Source organism: Aspergillus melleus (assembly GCF_016097325.1).
Source record: "Aspergillus melleus strain CBS 546.65 chromosome Unknown contig7, whole genome shotgun sequence".
Classification (NCBI taxonomy): Eukaryota; Fungi; Ascomycota; class Eurotiomycetes; order Eurotiales; family Aspergillaceae; genus Aspergillus; species Aspergillus melleus.
In genome coordinates, this window is record NW_025763376.1 from 2,058,553 (window position 1) to 2,072,813 (window position 14,261).

The 14,261-nt window shown below is 50.5% G+C and overlaps 5 protein-coding genes and 1 non-coding gene across 6 annotated transcripts; 2 read left to right on the plus strand and 4 right to left on the minus strand.

Moving 5' to 3' along the window:
• The first annotated feature begins 1,405 nt into the window (after nt 1-1,405).
• On the plus strand, nt 1,406-3,342 carry LDX57_011644 (uncharacterized protein). The gene is made up of 3 exons (XM_046093388.1): nt 1,406-1,682; nt 1,735-2,228; nt 2,319-3,342. Exons 1-3 carry the CDS (start codon nt 1,427-1,429, stop codon nt 2,886-2,888), a joined length of 1,320 nt encoding a protein of 439 aa, XP_045949366.1. The 5' UTR covers nt 1,406-1,426; the 3' UTR covers nt 2,889-3,342.
• A 136-nt stretch (nt 3,343-3,478) lies between these two features.
• LDX57_011645 (terpene synthase family protein) lies at nt 3,479-4,712 on the minus strand (the record flags this gene model as incomplete). The annotated part of the gene is made up of 3 exons (XM_046093389.1): nt 3,479-4,125; nt 4,197-4,545; nt 4,611-4,712. The coding sequence occupies 3 exons, from the start codon at nt 4,710-4,712 to the stop codon at nt 3,479-3,481; spliced, it is 1,098 nt and encodes a 365-aa protein (XP_045949367.1).
• A 1,505-nt stretch (nt 4,713-6,217) lies between these two features.
• On the plus strand, nt 6,218-7,075 carry LDX57_011646 (class II fructose-bisphosphate aldolase; the record flags this gene model as incomplete). The annotated part of the gene is made up of 1 exon (XM_046093390.1): nt 6,218-7,075. One exon carries the CDS (start codon nt 6,218-6,220, stop codon nt 7,073-7,075), a length of 858 nt encoding a protein of 285 aa, XP_045949368.1.
• A 441-nt stretch (nt 7,076-7,516) lies between these two features.
• On the minus strand, nt 7,517-7,589 carry LDX57_011647. The gene has a single exon. It is a non-coding gene; the product is annotated as a tRNA-Ala (tRNA).
• A 126-nt stretch (nt 7,590-7,715) lies between these two features.
• sdh2 (succinate dehydrogenase iron-sulfur protein subunit SDH2) lies at nt 7,716-9,312 on the minus strand. The gene is made up of 3 exons (XM_046093391.1): nt 8,660-9,312; nt 8,447-8,598; nt 7,716-8,381 (listed from the first exon to the last, which is right to left on the minus strand). Exons 1-3 carry the CDS (start codon nt 9,075-9,077, stop codon nt 8,058-8,060), a joined length of 894 nt encoding a protein of 297 aa, XP_045949369.1. The 5' UTR covers nt 9,078-9,312; the 3' UTR covers nt 7,716-8,057.
• Nucleotides 9,313-10,662: 1,350 nt separating this feature from the next.
• Nucleotides 10,663-12,091, minus strand: LDX57_011649 (polysaccharide lyase family 1 protein; the record flags this gene model as incomplete). The annotated part of the gene is made up of 6 exons (XM_046093392.1): nt 10,663-11,001; nt 11,063-11,296; nt 11,346-11,442; nt 11,499-11,624; nt 11,688-11,831; nt 11,889-12,091. 6 exons carry the CDS (start codon nt 12,089-12,091, stop codon nt 10,663-10,665), a joined length of 1,143 nt encoding a protein of 380 aa, XP_045949370.1.
• Nucleotides 12,092-14,261: the final 2,170 nt, after the last annotated feature.

Sequence of the window (14,261 nt, forward strand, 5' to 3'; positions counted from 1 at the left end):
GAATTGAAACAAAGCCACGCGATACGTTTCTGCCAACAGAAAACGACTCGTCGGAGGCTTGGGGAACTGTCAAGTTCATAACGGAAAGACAACCCCAGAGTGCATCCATTGTCGAACAGTATGCATTGTTATTGCGATCTGGAACCCCCTGGCTTTGTTGCCGATTTCCAGAACCTTAGCGAGGTTCGCGGGTCTGTCCTCTGCGCCATTGTTTTTGTCCAGATTCTCTGTCGTTGAGTATCTCCACCACCTCTCGGAGACACCACCGGGGATGCGAATCAGTGGCTTCTGCAAGGTTCATTCTCCAGGGATCGACGGATTATTGAAACAGCTGATCCTAGGCAAAGGTTGCGAACCGCAGATGGACCGTTGCATTTTACTAGTGGTGAGGATAGTAGCACTAGCGCAACCACCATGGTGGTTTTCGAGAAGACAACGCCGCTAAATGGGAGGACTGCCTGGTCATTTGTTAGTAGTGCCTTGGTGAACTGAATGAGTGACATACCTCCTAGTATCTACCAATGGTCCACAGAGATCCTGACTGGGTATCCGTCTTGACCATGTGAGTGTCGTTTCGCATGTCAACGTCCAGTGATCCTGGTGTATGAGATCTCAGCATCAGTTGCATTCATCCAAGTACATGGGTTGATGTGAACTTACTCCGTCACTCATGTCATGCTCGTTCGGTGACTCCATCAGCAAGGTGTGCGTCTCCAACGCCAGGCTGCAAATGATATGTGCGGAATGAAGTTTGTCTTTGCACCTTGACCCACGAAGAGACTGAAAGTTGAAGAATCCATCGTCGAAAATGAATTGAAAGATCACGCGAAGAAACCCGGAAGTTGTTTCCCAATAAGGGCAACTCTGACTTGGGCAAGATCATGAGGAAAGACTGGTACTCTACTTGAGAGTCATCACTCGATGCCCCCGGCTCCGTAAGGGCGTTCTGCCCTACAAAGGCCACCCTCACCCTGGCAAGATCCGGTACACGTGCGAACGCGTTGCGCGTTGTATCGTTTCTGGTCTTGAAAGCTTGGTACTTGTGAAGGTCTTGTTGGACATCAATATGTGGAAGAAAAATAAGGGTTTCTATATAAGGAAGGGGCAGGGGAGTATATACGAGATGCGCAAAAACAAAGGAAATTGGACACAGACAAGACGAGGAGACAACAGGAGGAAGATTTTTCAGAAGCTTCAACCAAGGAAAATAGTGCTATATTTATGCAAATCCGCCTGTGCAAGTCCAAAGTTGACGTTCCTGGTCGATCCAGTCGATCCGACCCCCTCGTCGACTTCGGCGTAACTCCGAGGGCATCCCACCTCGGCCTTCGCAGCGATCCCACGCCGGCCGTGCCCTATATTAATCGCTATCGCATCTCCAATTCCGTCTCCCCGACAGTAACACAAACAAACAACAAAATCTAAAATGTCAAAGCCCGCCATCGGATTCGTCGGCCTGGGAGCCATGGGCTTCGGTATGGCCACCCACCTCGTCTCGCAAGGCCACGCCGTCCACGGATTCGACGTCTTCCCGGCCTCAGTGCAACGCTTCCAAGCGGCTGGAGGCATCGCTGCCTCGTCGCTGCAGGATTCCGCAGAGGGGAAATCATTCTACGTCTGTATGGTTGCCTCCGCGCCGCAAGTGCAGTCCGTCCTGTTTGCCGATGATGGAATTGTGCAGCGTAAGACCTCCCCAATCAAACCCCCTTCGGACCGACTCACTGACGATACCAGACCTCCCTCAGAACGCCACCCTCCTTCTCTGTTCCACCGTGCCAGCATCTTACGCTCAATCTGTCGCCGCGGAACTGCAGACTCGCGGCCGGTCGGATATCCACTTCATTGATTGTCCCGTTTCGGGTGGCGCCAAACGCGCCGCCGACGGAACACTCTCCATCATGGCCGGAGGGTCGGACGAGGCGCTCCAGAGCGGTCGAGACCTCCTTCAGACTCTCTCGGCGGAGAGCAAGCTGTATCTGGTTCCCGGGGGCGTGGGAGCCGGCAGCAACATGAAGATGGTTCATCAGGTTCTGGCGGCCATTCACATCCTGGGAGCCAGCGAGGCCCAAGGACTGGCGGCCCATCTTGGTCTGGAAGCCCGAGACACGGCCAGTAAGATCATGGCGTCTGATGCTTGGACATGGATGCATGAGAATCGATTTCCTCGGATGGTTGACGAAGACTGGAACCCGGGCGCTAGTGCGCTGACCATTATCCTGAAGGATGTCGTACGTGGCCATCTCCCTTGCTTTGGCGTTTCTGTTTGCAATGACGACACACCCTGAGTCTTTGACTAACCAATGATTCACCTTCTGTAGGGTATCATCACCTCACAAGCCCGCCAACACAAATTCCCCACGCCTCTCTGCTCCACCGCCGAACAAACGTACCTCGCGGCCATGTTACACGGCTACGGTCCCAAAGACGACTCCGCCATGGTGCGCCAATACTATTCCTCGCCCATCGCCGACGTGCAGAGCCTACCCACCACAGAGCAAACGCAAGAATCGCTCCAGCTCGTTCTGGACCTCATGTTAGGCATCAACCTCGTTGCCGCCGCGGAAGCCGTCTCCCTAGCCCGATACCTCAAAGCGGACATGACGCAGTTCTACCGATTGGTCAGCGACGCTGCAGGTGCCAGCAATGTGTTTGTCACGCGCGGATTGGAGATGATTGAGGGGAATATTGGGGCCCAAGCACCCAGGGGCTCGCAGACCGTGGATGAGGTAATTAAGAGGTTGGAGAATGTCGTACAGAAGGCGCGGGACCTGTACGTGCCGTTGCATCTGGCTAATGCGGCGTTGAATATGTTACTTGTTGCTAAGAGGGCTGGGTTCGGGGCGGAGGCCAGTACGAGTGTGATTAAGGCTTATGGGTATGAGTATTGAGGGTTTGCTTCGTTTCCGCTGTCTCTGTGATGGGTTTTGTTTGTTTGACAACGTATAGTATACGATCTGACGGGATCTTGATGACTGAATGTATTTTCTCAAACCCAAGCTTTCACTCTTTATCTCATCTCCAAGGGCTATTTTCTCCTCCGTCATTGAAGACAAGTGGGTCAGCTTAGGTCCTGCGGGTGTTAGAATCGGGAGATAAAGCACATATTCCCTTGCATGACACACTGTTATCTGCAGGTGCTCTTTCCGCCAGGAACATTTTCTTGCTTGAAACCTCGGTGCCTAGACGTCTTGTTCTATTCCTCGGGTGTTGCTGGTTGGATGATGTGTTGCATGATCAAAATCAAGTCTGGCCAGCATCCTAGCATCTTTCTTCAGAAGCGGGCGACTGGAATCGGGAACGTGCATAACCAACAAAATGGCACGTAATTACTTGCTCATTTCTAATTCTGGCTTTTGCAAGTTTTTCCTTTGATAGAGTAGGAAATCGAACAGGGTAGAAGCAGGCGAAAAGAATCAAATCGCATCGCTGCATCCACAACCAACCCCTATCCAGTCCTCTATACCTCTCGACATCCATTTTAAACTGCCTTAGCCTGGTACCTCTTCGCACTTGTACACCACTCAAAATGTGTCTGCATCAATGACGCCTCCAAACTCGCCAACGCAGCTTCCATCTCCATTCCCGGCACCACCCTCGCCCTCGCCTCCAACCTCTCAACCCTCTTCAAAACCCTCTCCAGAAACAGATTATGCAAACGGCAAACCTCCCCCGTCGCAGCTCTCAAACCTTCGTTCCCCACCGCCCACTTCCCGCTCTTCTTCATCTCCATCCCGCCCAGTAGAAACACCACCGCGTTCACGGCCTCCCCGGTGCGTATATCCTTCTCCAGCCCGATCAAGTCGTTCTGTAGCCCTGCGACGATGGCGATGTCATTTTGTAACTGCGTGGTTTCTTTGCTGGGCGGGTAGGGCTGGTTGTAGGCGCTTCGTATTAGCGCGAAGGCGGGTTTCAGACCTATTGTCTTGCGGCGGATGGCGAGGTAGGTGTCGAGGGTTTGAGGGAGGGATCCGTTCTTGAGATGGATTTCTTGCAAGAGGCCTGTGAATACGGTGCATAGTTCTGAGAAGAAGCCGGTTAAGAGGGAGCGGTTGTGGTGCGTCATGCAGTGGGTTTTGAACTTGGTGATTGTTTGCGTGATTGGGGGGTGTTTGGAGGTGTGGATGGCTGGGTTGTTAAGGGGTCCATTAGTATCGTATTTCTTTTGTGACCAGTCCTCAATCGTATGGCTTACTCACGTTCATCTTTCAACACCGCAATCGCCTCCTCAATCGCCTTCCCTGCGTCTTCTAAACTCATATCCTCGAGTTGGTCATCAACCGTACACAACGTCTCCAGCCACGCCGCCATGCAGATCCTGATATTCTCTTGGCGAATCTCCGGAAAGAAAAGGCTGATGGTATTGACGCTTGCGATGCTTTGTTGTATCGGGGAGCCATCATGATTGTCTGCTCTTTGGAAAGCCGAGAGGTGAAAGTCCAAGTGTGCGCGCAGGGTTTTGAAGAGGTGTTTTGTTTCCTGGTTCTTGCGCTTCTCTAAGTTAAGCTCGACACCATCCGACTTGATATTGTAGTCGGGGACTTTGAGCTGTTGGACGTTGGCGATGAACCTGTGGTTCTTGGACTTATGTTGTTGCTTTGATGGGGACGAACCTGAAGACAAACATCGTAACCCTTCAGAGTAATCAGGTGGCTGTTGACATCGGGGTGGGCTGAGTGGCGAGTATATTGATGTAGGGTTGCGGAGTCTGGCATTGTTGCTTGATGGTGGTAATAAGGTCTATGATGGACTGGTTCTGTCTCTTGGTCTTGGTGTTCTGAATGGCATTGAATAGTATTTATATGAGTATGTATAGTAACTGAATTTATGTCCAAACCCCTCTCCTTAAATATCTATACGCTTTACGCTTTACTCCCGGATTCGCATCATACCGCAACCTTATGAGGTTCTATTTACAATATCCCATGATGTTGTCGTTCTCTGGACATCGGGATAGGCGAGGAACGACGTAATCTGGATAATCATTCTGCTAAACTCCTAGAAGGGCGATAGGATAAATTGATGGACGGTTTCGATTCGCGTGAGATTGGCTGGTTGATGGATAGACGAAGGTCATTTCGTCATTCACACTCCTCATCATTGCTCTGATGCCATCGTGAATAACTTAGAAGTCAGGGGAAGTCACAGTTAAAAATCCTCAAGAGATAATATTGCATGACTGTTCAAAGGCCCTAATTAAATCGGCTGCGTCAAGACCGACCGTCCCTAGCAACATATGAACGAAAAGTCCGCCCAATAAGCAAAGGAGGAGACAATGTATCTGCGTCTCTCCGTTTCTAGAGCTCCATTTTACAGATCTAGCAAGTGAAACCAGGTTTGAGATTTTGCCATCGGCTTTGTAAGTAGAATTATACGTCTGTCTTGATCCAAATACGATATCGTACCTGTGTATGTACTGAGTCATGCAGTCCGGAATGTCGGTGTAGCAAAACCGAGGAACTCCGTACATGTACCAAATCTAATCTAGCATGCATATTCTGCATTTTGCTTGATGACTCTATCTTTCTTTTCGGTAGGGGTCGTTCCGCGTCGGGATTTGCTTCAAGACGGGAGATGCACGATGATATTGTGCATTCCACATCCTGCGGGGGGAATTCCGACACTGTACCTACCGGTTGTCTTGTCTTTTTGATGCAGGCATTACAGAGATAGGCTTCTCTAGGGTGGTGTGCTTGAAACAAAGGTTTTTTTTGAGGTTTTTGAGTCTTACAACAAACACCAGCTAGGTGAACCAAACAGTTCAATTTTCATTCTTTTTCCCTCGCTCCTTCTCTGTAATAAATGGGGGGGGTATAGAGTGAGGCATCCGAATATTGTGAATATACGGAGCTAGTTCTAACAACGGCCTAAAAAAATAAACTACAAGGGACAAAACGCCATAGAAAGAAACCAGTTAATAATTCCTATAAGTTTATACACTGTTCTCTCGGCAACCCCGCCAAATCGCAGATCAGTCCTCCGGTAAATAAGGATAGATTGACGTCAATCGGAGCAACTCCGGCATTCGGACAAATATCCCGACCTCAGGCACAATAAACCCATCTATCAACAGGAAGGTAACTGGAAATTAACTCCTATATCTATAACCATCCTTTCTTCTCTACCGATTCCTATTTTCTTTTCTCTCACTCTCTGTCTCTCTCTCTACTACATAACTCGCCCTTTTCCCTCCCCAACCAAACCAATACATACATCCAAAATGCCCCTCACCAACCGTGCCACCACCCTCCTCGACCACGCCGCCACGAACCACTACGGCGTCCCAGCCATGTGCTGCTACAACCTCGAAGGAATCCTCGCCACGGTCCGCGCCGCCGAAGCCAAGCGCTCCCCAGCCATGATCCTGCTCTTCCCGTGGGCCGTGACCTACGCCTCGGGGCTGCTCGTGCACGCCGCAGCCGAAGCCGCGCGGGCCGCGTCCGTGCCGATAACCGTGCACATGGACCACGCGCAGACACCCGAGATGATCCGTCGCGCGGCGGACCTGGGCGGCTTCGACAGTATCATGGTGGACATGTCGCATTACGAGAAGGCGGAGAATCTGGCCCTGACGCGGGAGCTGGTGCGTTATTGTAATGAGCGGGGCATCGCGACGGAGGCCGAGCCGGGGCGCATCGAGGGCGGGGAGGACGGCGTGGCGGATACGGTTGATCTAGAGGGGTTGTTGACGACGCCTGAGGAGAGTCAGGAGTTTGTGGATACGGGGATTGATTGGTTGGCGCCGGCGTTTGGGAATGTGCATGGCGAGTATGGGCCCAGGGGGATTCAGTTGGAGTATGATCGGTTGGAGGGGATTAGGGAGAAGGTTGGGGACAAGGTGAGGTTGGTGCTTCATGGGGCGGATCCGTTCACGGAGGAGATTTTCACGAAGTGCATTGAGTGTGGCGTGTCGAAGGTCAATATCAATAAGGTGTTGAATAATGAGTATGTGAGGGTGCAGAGGGAGAAGGCGGGACGGGTGCCGTTGACGACGCTGTTGGAGGAGGCGACGGATGAGATGCAGAAGGCTGTGGAGAGGTGTATGGATATGTTGAAGTCGTCGGGGAGGTATCCTTGATTTTCTGTCTTCTCCTTGTCTTTCTATCTTTCGACCTCTGGTTGCTATACAGGTTGAGTGAGATACTAGGATCAGGCTATTGCTGTGGATGGCTGGACGTCTTGTGTATATAAGCTTATGATGAGAAATAGGTGGAGAATTCAAGTTGCTTATTGGGCGGATGATATTATTTGTTTGTTCAAATTACTATTGCGAATATAAGAAGCTCTTCGGGGGTATGATTCATTGGCGGACAACTATATATTTCCACCCAGGCACCGGATGAAATTGCCCCCCTGATCTCGATCATGAAACAGTAAAAGACAACCATAACGGCTAGATTTATAAATGGGCAACAGACACGCCAACTAATAAATTATAAAAAAAGACCAGAAGATCAATACAACGTGTAGGAAGTAAACGGACACTGTCCGGTGAAGTGACATTTAAAACAAAAAAAGATGGACTCTAAGGGAATCGAACCCCTGACCTCCCGCATGCAAAGCGGGCGCACTACCAACTGTGCTAAAAGCCCAATTGAGATGTTATCCACCTTCATTCATAGCTCTATATGGCAACTCTCTCGTCTTGCCAAAGGAATGCCGACCAGGTTGCCGACCGTCGCATCAGCATTAATTGAGCTTCTCTCATTCGCTTGAAGCGGTTATGGTATCAACCGCACTCAGTCCAATGGAGTGCTAGGCATTGATGTACACCTGTAACTGATTCACTCCACCTGTACAATTGAAGAACCCCAAGTGAAAGAAGTTTGTCTGATAATGAATATTCACAATTTACACCTAATGAAACATCCGACATGAAATACCTCACAAGTCCGAGGGAATAAAAACAAAAAAAGGAAAAGAAATGAAAAAGCTAGATAGCGACAAATGAGACATCAAAGGAAATAATGATAAGGTAATAAAAAAGAAGGATGCCAAAAGAATATCACAGAATATAAACGCACAAGTCTCTTTTTTTTCTCCCTTCAAGATTATCCACCTTAGTGAGCGGCCATCAGCTTCTTGATCTCCGCGATCGCCCGGGCAGGGTTCAGACCCTTGGGGCAGGTTCGCGAGCAGTTAAGAATGGTATGGCATCGGTAGACGCTCATGCTGTTGTCCAGCGCGGCCTTGCGCTCGGCGGTCTTCTCGTCACGCGAATCGGCCATCCAGCGGTAGGACTGCATGAGGATGGCGGGACCGAGGTACTCCTCGGCGTTCCACCAGTACGAGGGGCAAGAGGTCGAGCAGCAGGCGCAGAGAATACACTCGTAGAGACCATCCAGCTTCTTACGGTCCTCGGGGCTTTGACGGTGCTCCAGACCCTGCACGACATATCGTTAGCATCGATTCGCCACACGTGGCTCGGGAGGATCGGGTGTCGACTTACATCCTCGGTCTTGGTCTCACGCTGCAGGTAAGGCTTGATGGACTTGTACTGCTTGTAGAAATGCGTCAAGTCGGGAACCAGATCCTTGACAACGTAGGTGTGAGGCAACGGGTAGATGCGAGACTCCTTCCCCGTGTCGGTCGGGATACGGCCTATTCTCCCTGTTAGCGCCACATCCTCCATCACCGCCCGAATGGCAAAAGGAAGGCATACACAAGCAGGCCAAGGTGTTGACACCGTCAATGTTCATCGCACAGCTACCGCAGATACCCTCTCTGCAACTTCTCCGGAAAGTCAAGGTGGGGTCCATCTCGTTCTTTATCCGGATGAGCGCGTCGAGCATCATGGGCCCGGTCTTGTTCAGATCCAGCTGGTAGGTCTGCATGGAGGGCTTCTCGGTGGGCTGATCGGGGTTCCAGCGGTAGACGTGGAACTTCTTCACGCGAGGGTTCTCGGACATGTTGGGGTCCTGGTTGGTCGAGGTCTTGGTCTCGGGGACGGTCTTGGTGCTGGCATAGCCGCCAGCTTGAGCGACGGGGTCGACGGTCGCATAGGAGCGAGCGAAGACGGCGGGGCGGAACAGAGGCCGCGAGGATGCGACGAGGCGCGAGGTCGAGCGAAGAGCGGCCATGGTGGCTTTTGTGGATCGCGCAGGAATCAAGGGTTTTTGGGAAAATTAAGCCGGAAAAGGGAGAGTCCAATCGTAGGGCGGGTAATAGCCGCAGGGAAAGAGTGAAAGCAGGAGGGGAGAGTGGAGTGGAGGAGGGGAGAAGTGAAGAGAAGAGAAGAAGCCGAGATGGAGAGGAAGCAGAGCAGCCAGCCAGCGGCAATTGAGGCAAAGCAGAAGGAGATGAGGCAAAGGAAGAGGTCGCTTTGGGAGCTGCGAGTCTTTTTGCCTGAGGGTTACCTCGGGTCTGCCGGTCACGGGGCTGACTCAGCAGCCGCCAGCCAATCACGGGTGGGCTAATTGCAAGCGTCGGGGATACACGGCGACACTTTGATTGCTTAAACATTTTGCCAGTCAAGAATATTTATTCCTGTAGCATTGGATTCACACTTCTATATATTTTCATGATTTCCTACTTTTACTTCTACATGCAGGTTATCCTTACTGCTCGCATGACATTACACCATGACCTCCACAACTACCTGACAAGGTACTTGTACTTACGTCAAGGGCACCGTCCCAAAGGGGCAACGGAACCGACTTTCCGGCAAGTTGCCGTCATGTGAAGTTCTGCCGCCTGAGGCATAAAGGCATCCCCGTCGGCAAAAAGGCATTTCCACTGCCGCTAGTCCGTTTCGGTCATATTGGCCTGAGGACAACCTTCTCACGAAATTATAGGGAATTCTGCTCAGCACACTTTGTTGGTTCAAAAATATTCCAAAACGAAAACTCCAAATAATTAACACTTTTTACACACTGTCTTGGATGATCAATCTATCGCCCAATTGGACACTTATCATTTCGCTATAATCCAACCCCCATTCCCAGATTATGATCTAATATCGTTCCAGTCCTCATGTAAACCATTGAAACAAACCCGAGACGCAGGGGCCTGAACCGAAGCAAAGCATCCCCGACAGTGGACCCTCCACCTAGTGTGACTGTGATACAAATAAAACCTTATTGATCAAGATCGTGTGAACGGTTACCCAAAAAGTTCATACTCCTAATGGTCTAGAATCATCGATGGGATTTGGGTCTGGGAACGTTTCATCGAAGTGATACCTATGATCTTCCATGGTAGGGCTATTTAGTGAAACGACCTTGCGAACGCTGAACTGGCGATTGACTCGTCCCGGTAGATTAAAGATCTGCACGAACCGGTGATCTTGGTCTGAGCTGCGAGTGCTAAGTCATTCATTTAGACGTTCTGTTAAGATTCGGTCGCATCCAGGAAGTCAAACTGCATCTGATAAGAAAGGAAGAGTCAGGGCTACATGGATCTCGTGACCTGTGTCTCTACCGGTGTACTCTGCAAGTTTACCAGAAAGGAAGAAAATCATGTGTAAATAAAACCACCCAGGGTTTCATTGAACCAAATTAGACTAATATTCACTAGGAACATATGCAACAGGCACAAGTTATATATCTAAAAAAAGAGAAAGTCTCAAACAATCTCATCCATGCATGAAATGATCTCCTCGTCCACTAGGGACGTTTCACGAGGATCTGCAAGGGAAGTGGAAGTAAAAAGTAGCGTTTAAACCGCTTACAGATGGCCCTGGCCAGCGCTGGAGGAGACGCTAGAAGCAACGTTGCCGTAGGCAGAGGCCGAAGCGATGTTCTTGCCCTTGAAGTTAGCCAGGAAGCTTTCGTCGGCCTGGTTGAAGGTGCCGGAGCTGCCGAAGCCGTTGAGCTCGCAGGAGCGGCCGAGGTAGGACGAGCAGACTTTGTTGGTGTTGGCGTCGGGGGCAGTGAACAGGGCACCGTTGATGGGGGACTCGGCGACGACGTTGATGTTCTGGAAGACGTTGCCCTCGGCGAGAACGTAGCCACCCTCGCCGATCTCGAAGGCATGGCCGGTGTTGTCGTGCCAGTAGTTGTTGACCTGGAAGGGGTGGGTTAGTGGTGGGGTTCTATATGGGATGGTAGGTAGTGAAGGGACATACGGCGTGCAGGAGGGTGTTGCCCTGGACCTTGGGGGAGCGGCCGGAGGTGTGGTAGATGTAGTTGCCCTTCATGGTGACCATGTCGGAGGAACCGTCAAGGTAGATGGCCCAGTAATGGTAGCCGTCGCAGGTAGCGGACCAGTCGGACTCGCCGTTGATGAAGTTGTTGGAGAGGGTGATACGGTTGTCGGCCTGGGTTCCGAGGACGATGTGCTGGCGACCGATACGGGCAGTCTGTTCTGGTTAGATTCGGTAGATATCATATGGATGTGTAGCAACGTACGGTGACGTGGTCGATCCAGATGTTGTCAGCATCGTTGACGGTGATGGCATCACCACCCCAGACGTACTGAGGGTTGATGTCGGTAACGGCGATGTTCCTAGAGGATGATTCATTAAGGAATATTTCCAGATACAGAACCAATTGCAAACTCACTGGATGATAACGTTGGAGGTACCGCTGACCATGCGCAGACCCTTACCCATGATCACACCCTTGCTGCCCTCACCAATGATGGTCTTGTCGGAAGCGACGGTGATACCGAGAGAACCGGCGTTGTCACTGGAAAGGAAAGGAGTCAGCAAAGAAACTTAAATCTTGCAAAACTGAAGTATCCAAACTCACTAGCTGACAGAGACCGAGGGGGCGCTGGACTGGTAGTTGTTGCACCAGTTGTCCTTGTTGATGGCCAGCTGGCAGCCGGAGCCAGTACCCCAGGGAGCGCAACCAGTCTCGGTGGTGGTACCCTCGCTTCCGCGGAAGTCGAAACTATACAGATGTCAGAATCAGATCGATAGCCACTGAGAGTGAACCGGGTGATCGCACGTCTTGGACAGGACAACGACACGGGGAGAGCTGTCGCCGAGGTATGAGACCAGCTCATCGATCGAGTTAGGGTAGACAGGAGTGGCGCTTCCACCTCCAGTCACGCCCTTAGCGAAACCCTCGGCGGCGCCGGAGACGCTGATGGCAGCAGCAGTGCTGGCGAAAGCAGCAGCCGCCGCGCTGAAAAGCCCGGTGTACTTCATGATGGAGAGAATGACTTGAGACAAAAGAAAGGAAATCCAATAAAGAAGGTATTAATTAAAATTAGAAAATGGAAAAGAAAAAGAATGAATGAATGATTTGGTTAAGAAAAGAAAGGCCGTATGGAGGGAAGGGAACCCCGGTCTTTATATCTATAGAATCTCCGGAGAAATAAAATCCTTGCAAGGCCATGCATGCCTCCTACCCCCTGGGAAGACAAACATGGAACCCAGTCCATCATCACCGCTATCCAAATCATCCAATAAACCGGACCGCAAGAATAAATTGGGGTCCACGAGCATGGCAGTGAAACAAGCCATGGCAGCCGGCGATAACAGGCGAGTGCCCCAGAGTAAAACCGCACCGTTTCCAGTCCGCCGAAACTAAGAGGCAGAGGCCCATCGGCGTGGGTAAATTCCTGGAGGAGAACAGGCATGTCCGGTGCTCAACCACGTTTCTCATTGCGGCGTTCACGAACGTGTAGATCCATTCCGTTAATGAGGAGGTGGACGGTGGAGTGATTCGGGAGATTTACGGTGTTTCACGATGTCCACTAAGGCGCTCTTAGTCTTAGGCCGGGAATAGTCTCCCCCCTTCGAACTGCTGACTGGCGGTGGACTGCTTTCACGTTAAAAGCAATTACTCCGTCTTGGCGACTTGCTCTGGGGTGCCGGACAACTGCCGAAATTGGAGCGAGAGTAGAATAATCAGCACGGAGTAATATATCGTTACTGTTAGGCGCTGTCTGGGTGACTGCTGACCGGAGATGTCATATTCCTTCGCCTTATCTCGACAATATGACAAGCAATCTGTAAGCTCCCCTCGACCAGCCCTCTTTCTCCCGTCTGAATTTTCGTCATTTCTATTAGCACTAAAGGGGCAAATTATACGCTGTACGGCGTGAAAAGTGAAAACTCTTTAACTCCGTTTGAGATCGTGGCTAATGTGGACACCCTCCAGCCAGGAACGGTGATAGTCCGATCCACCGGCCCACCGACTCGGTCTTTGGGATATAAAATTCTCAGATCATATCGTTCTCCGTCCTACTCCGTCGAATGCTTCCAGAACGTGAAACTACCGTTCTGTTCAAGATTCCGTCGACTTCCGAGGAATCTTTAATCGCCAAAGTCCACAGAAAGCAGTCAGCAGGCGCGATAATATAGTCACAATTGAATACATCAATAACCAACCCGTCATTCTAGCCTTACAAGTAACAACGCCAAGCTAAGAACTGTCTGGTTTTCAGCGGTACATCACCCAAGAAGGCAACTCAATCCCATCCTACCACTCATCTAGCTTTCCAAATTGTCCTAGCCTCCGGGCACCGGGAAATGACATTAATATATTTTGATTACCACCAGGCTAGCTCGCAATTAGAGTATAAGCTTGCTTGAAATAAAGCTTATTCAGCGGGCTGCAGTGCCACCGCCCACCGTCCAAGATTGTTCTGCTTCGCTGGAGACCGGATTGTGCGCCATGCGGGGCCCGACGAAGACTGATTCAAGTCCTTCCAATTAGGCTCTTCCGCTCAGAGGGTCGCAGGATTTGATTACTCGGGGATAATGCTAAAGGTGACGGACGGTGGCTGATGGCATGATGTTGAGACAATCAATTGAACGAATGGAAGATGTGGCAGTGCTTCGTTGAGATATGCAGATTGACGTAGACGAGAATAAGAGTAGCACAACAGAGAATGAGAAATTGTACTTGGGAAATTTACTTGACCATGAGAAAGAGCAAACCTAATAAAAATCCGGATGAAAAATCAAGCCTCACCGGATGATTGTCTCTGTCAACTAACCCTGAGCCTTTCCGGGCACAATCTCCTAACCACCATGCATCGTTCTAGAACCCGATTAATATACATTAATTAACCTTTCAACGGAGCATTTAGCCTTAAATTGCTAGACTCCATGCGTACGCACTCATCCATGCAAATTGCACGCTTAAATAGCAGCATTACTCTGTAGTCCGTACCTGACAGTTATGCCCATGCCGGCAGTCTACGGTCTGCAGCCCACAGGCGGGATTAACTAGAGGCTAGAGGCTAATTGAACTAGTCCATGTCTCACTCGGAATCCACTTGAATAATCAAGTCTTTCACTTTCATATATTAAACGCCATGTAGACTTGGTCTAGCGCAAGATCGAATAGAAAGATGAAATCCTTCTT

What these genes read in the sequence shown, in the direction of transcription:
- LDX57_011644 (XM_046093388.1), top strand. Translation starts at nt 1,427, where the DNA reads ATGTCAAAGCCCGCCATCGGATTCGTCGGCCTGGGAGCCATGGGCTTC. An exon ending in CGATGATGGAATTGTGCAGC is followed by an intron (nt 1,683 to 1,734) that starts GTAAGACCTCCC and finishes TGACGATACCAG; the next exon opens with ACCTCCCTCAGAACGCCACC. An exon ending in CCATTATCCTGAAGGATGTC is followed by an intron (nt 2,229 to 2,318) that starts GTACGTGGCCAT and finishes CACCTTCTGTAG; the next exon opens with GGTATCATCACCTCACAAGC.
- sdh2 (XM_046093391.1), bottom strand. Translation starts at nt 9,077, where the DNA reads ATGGCCGCTCTTCGCTCGACCTCGCGCCTCGTCGCATCCTCGCGGCCT. An exon ending in CAACACCTTGGCCTGCTTGT is followed by an intron (nt 8,599 to 8,659) that starts GTATGCCTTCCT and finishes CAGGGAGAATAG; the next exon opens with GCCGTATCCCGACCGACACG. An exon ending in GTGAGACCAAGACCGAGGAT is followed by an intron (nt 8,382 to 8,446) that starts GTAAGTCGACAC and finishes TATGTCGTGCAG; the next exon opens with GGTCTGGAGCACCGTCAAAG.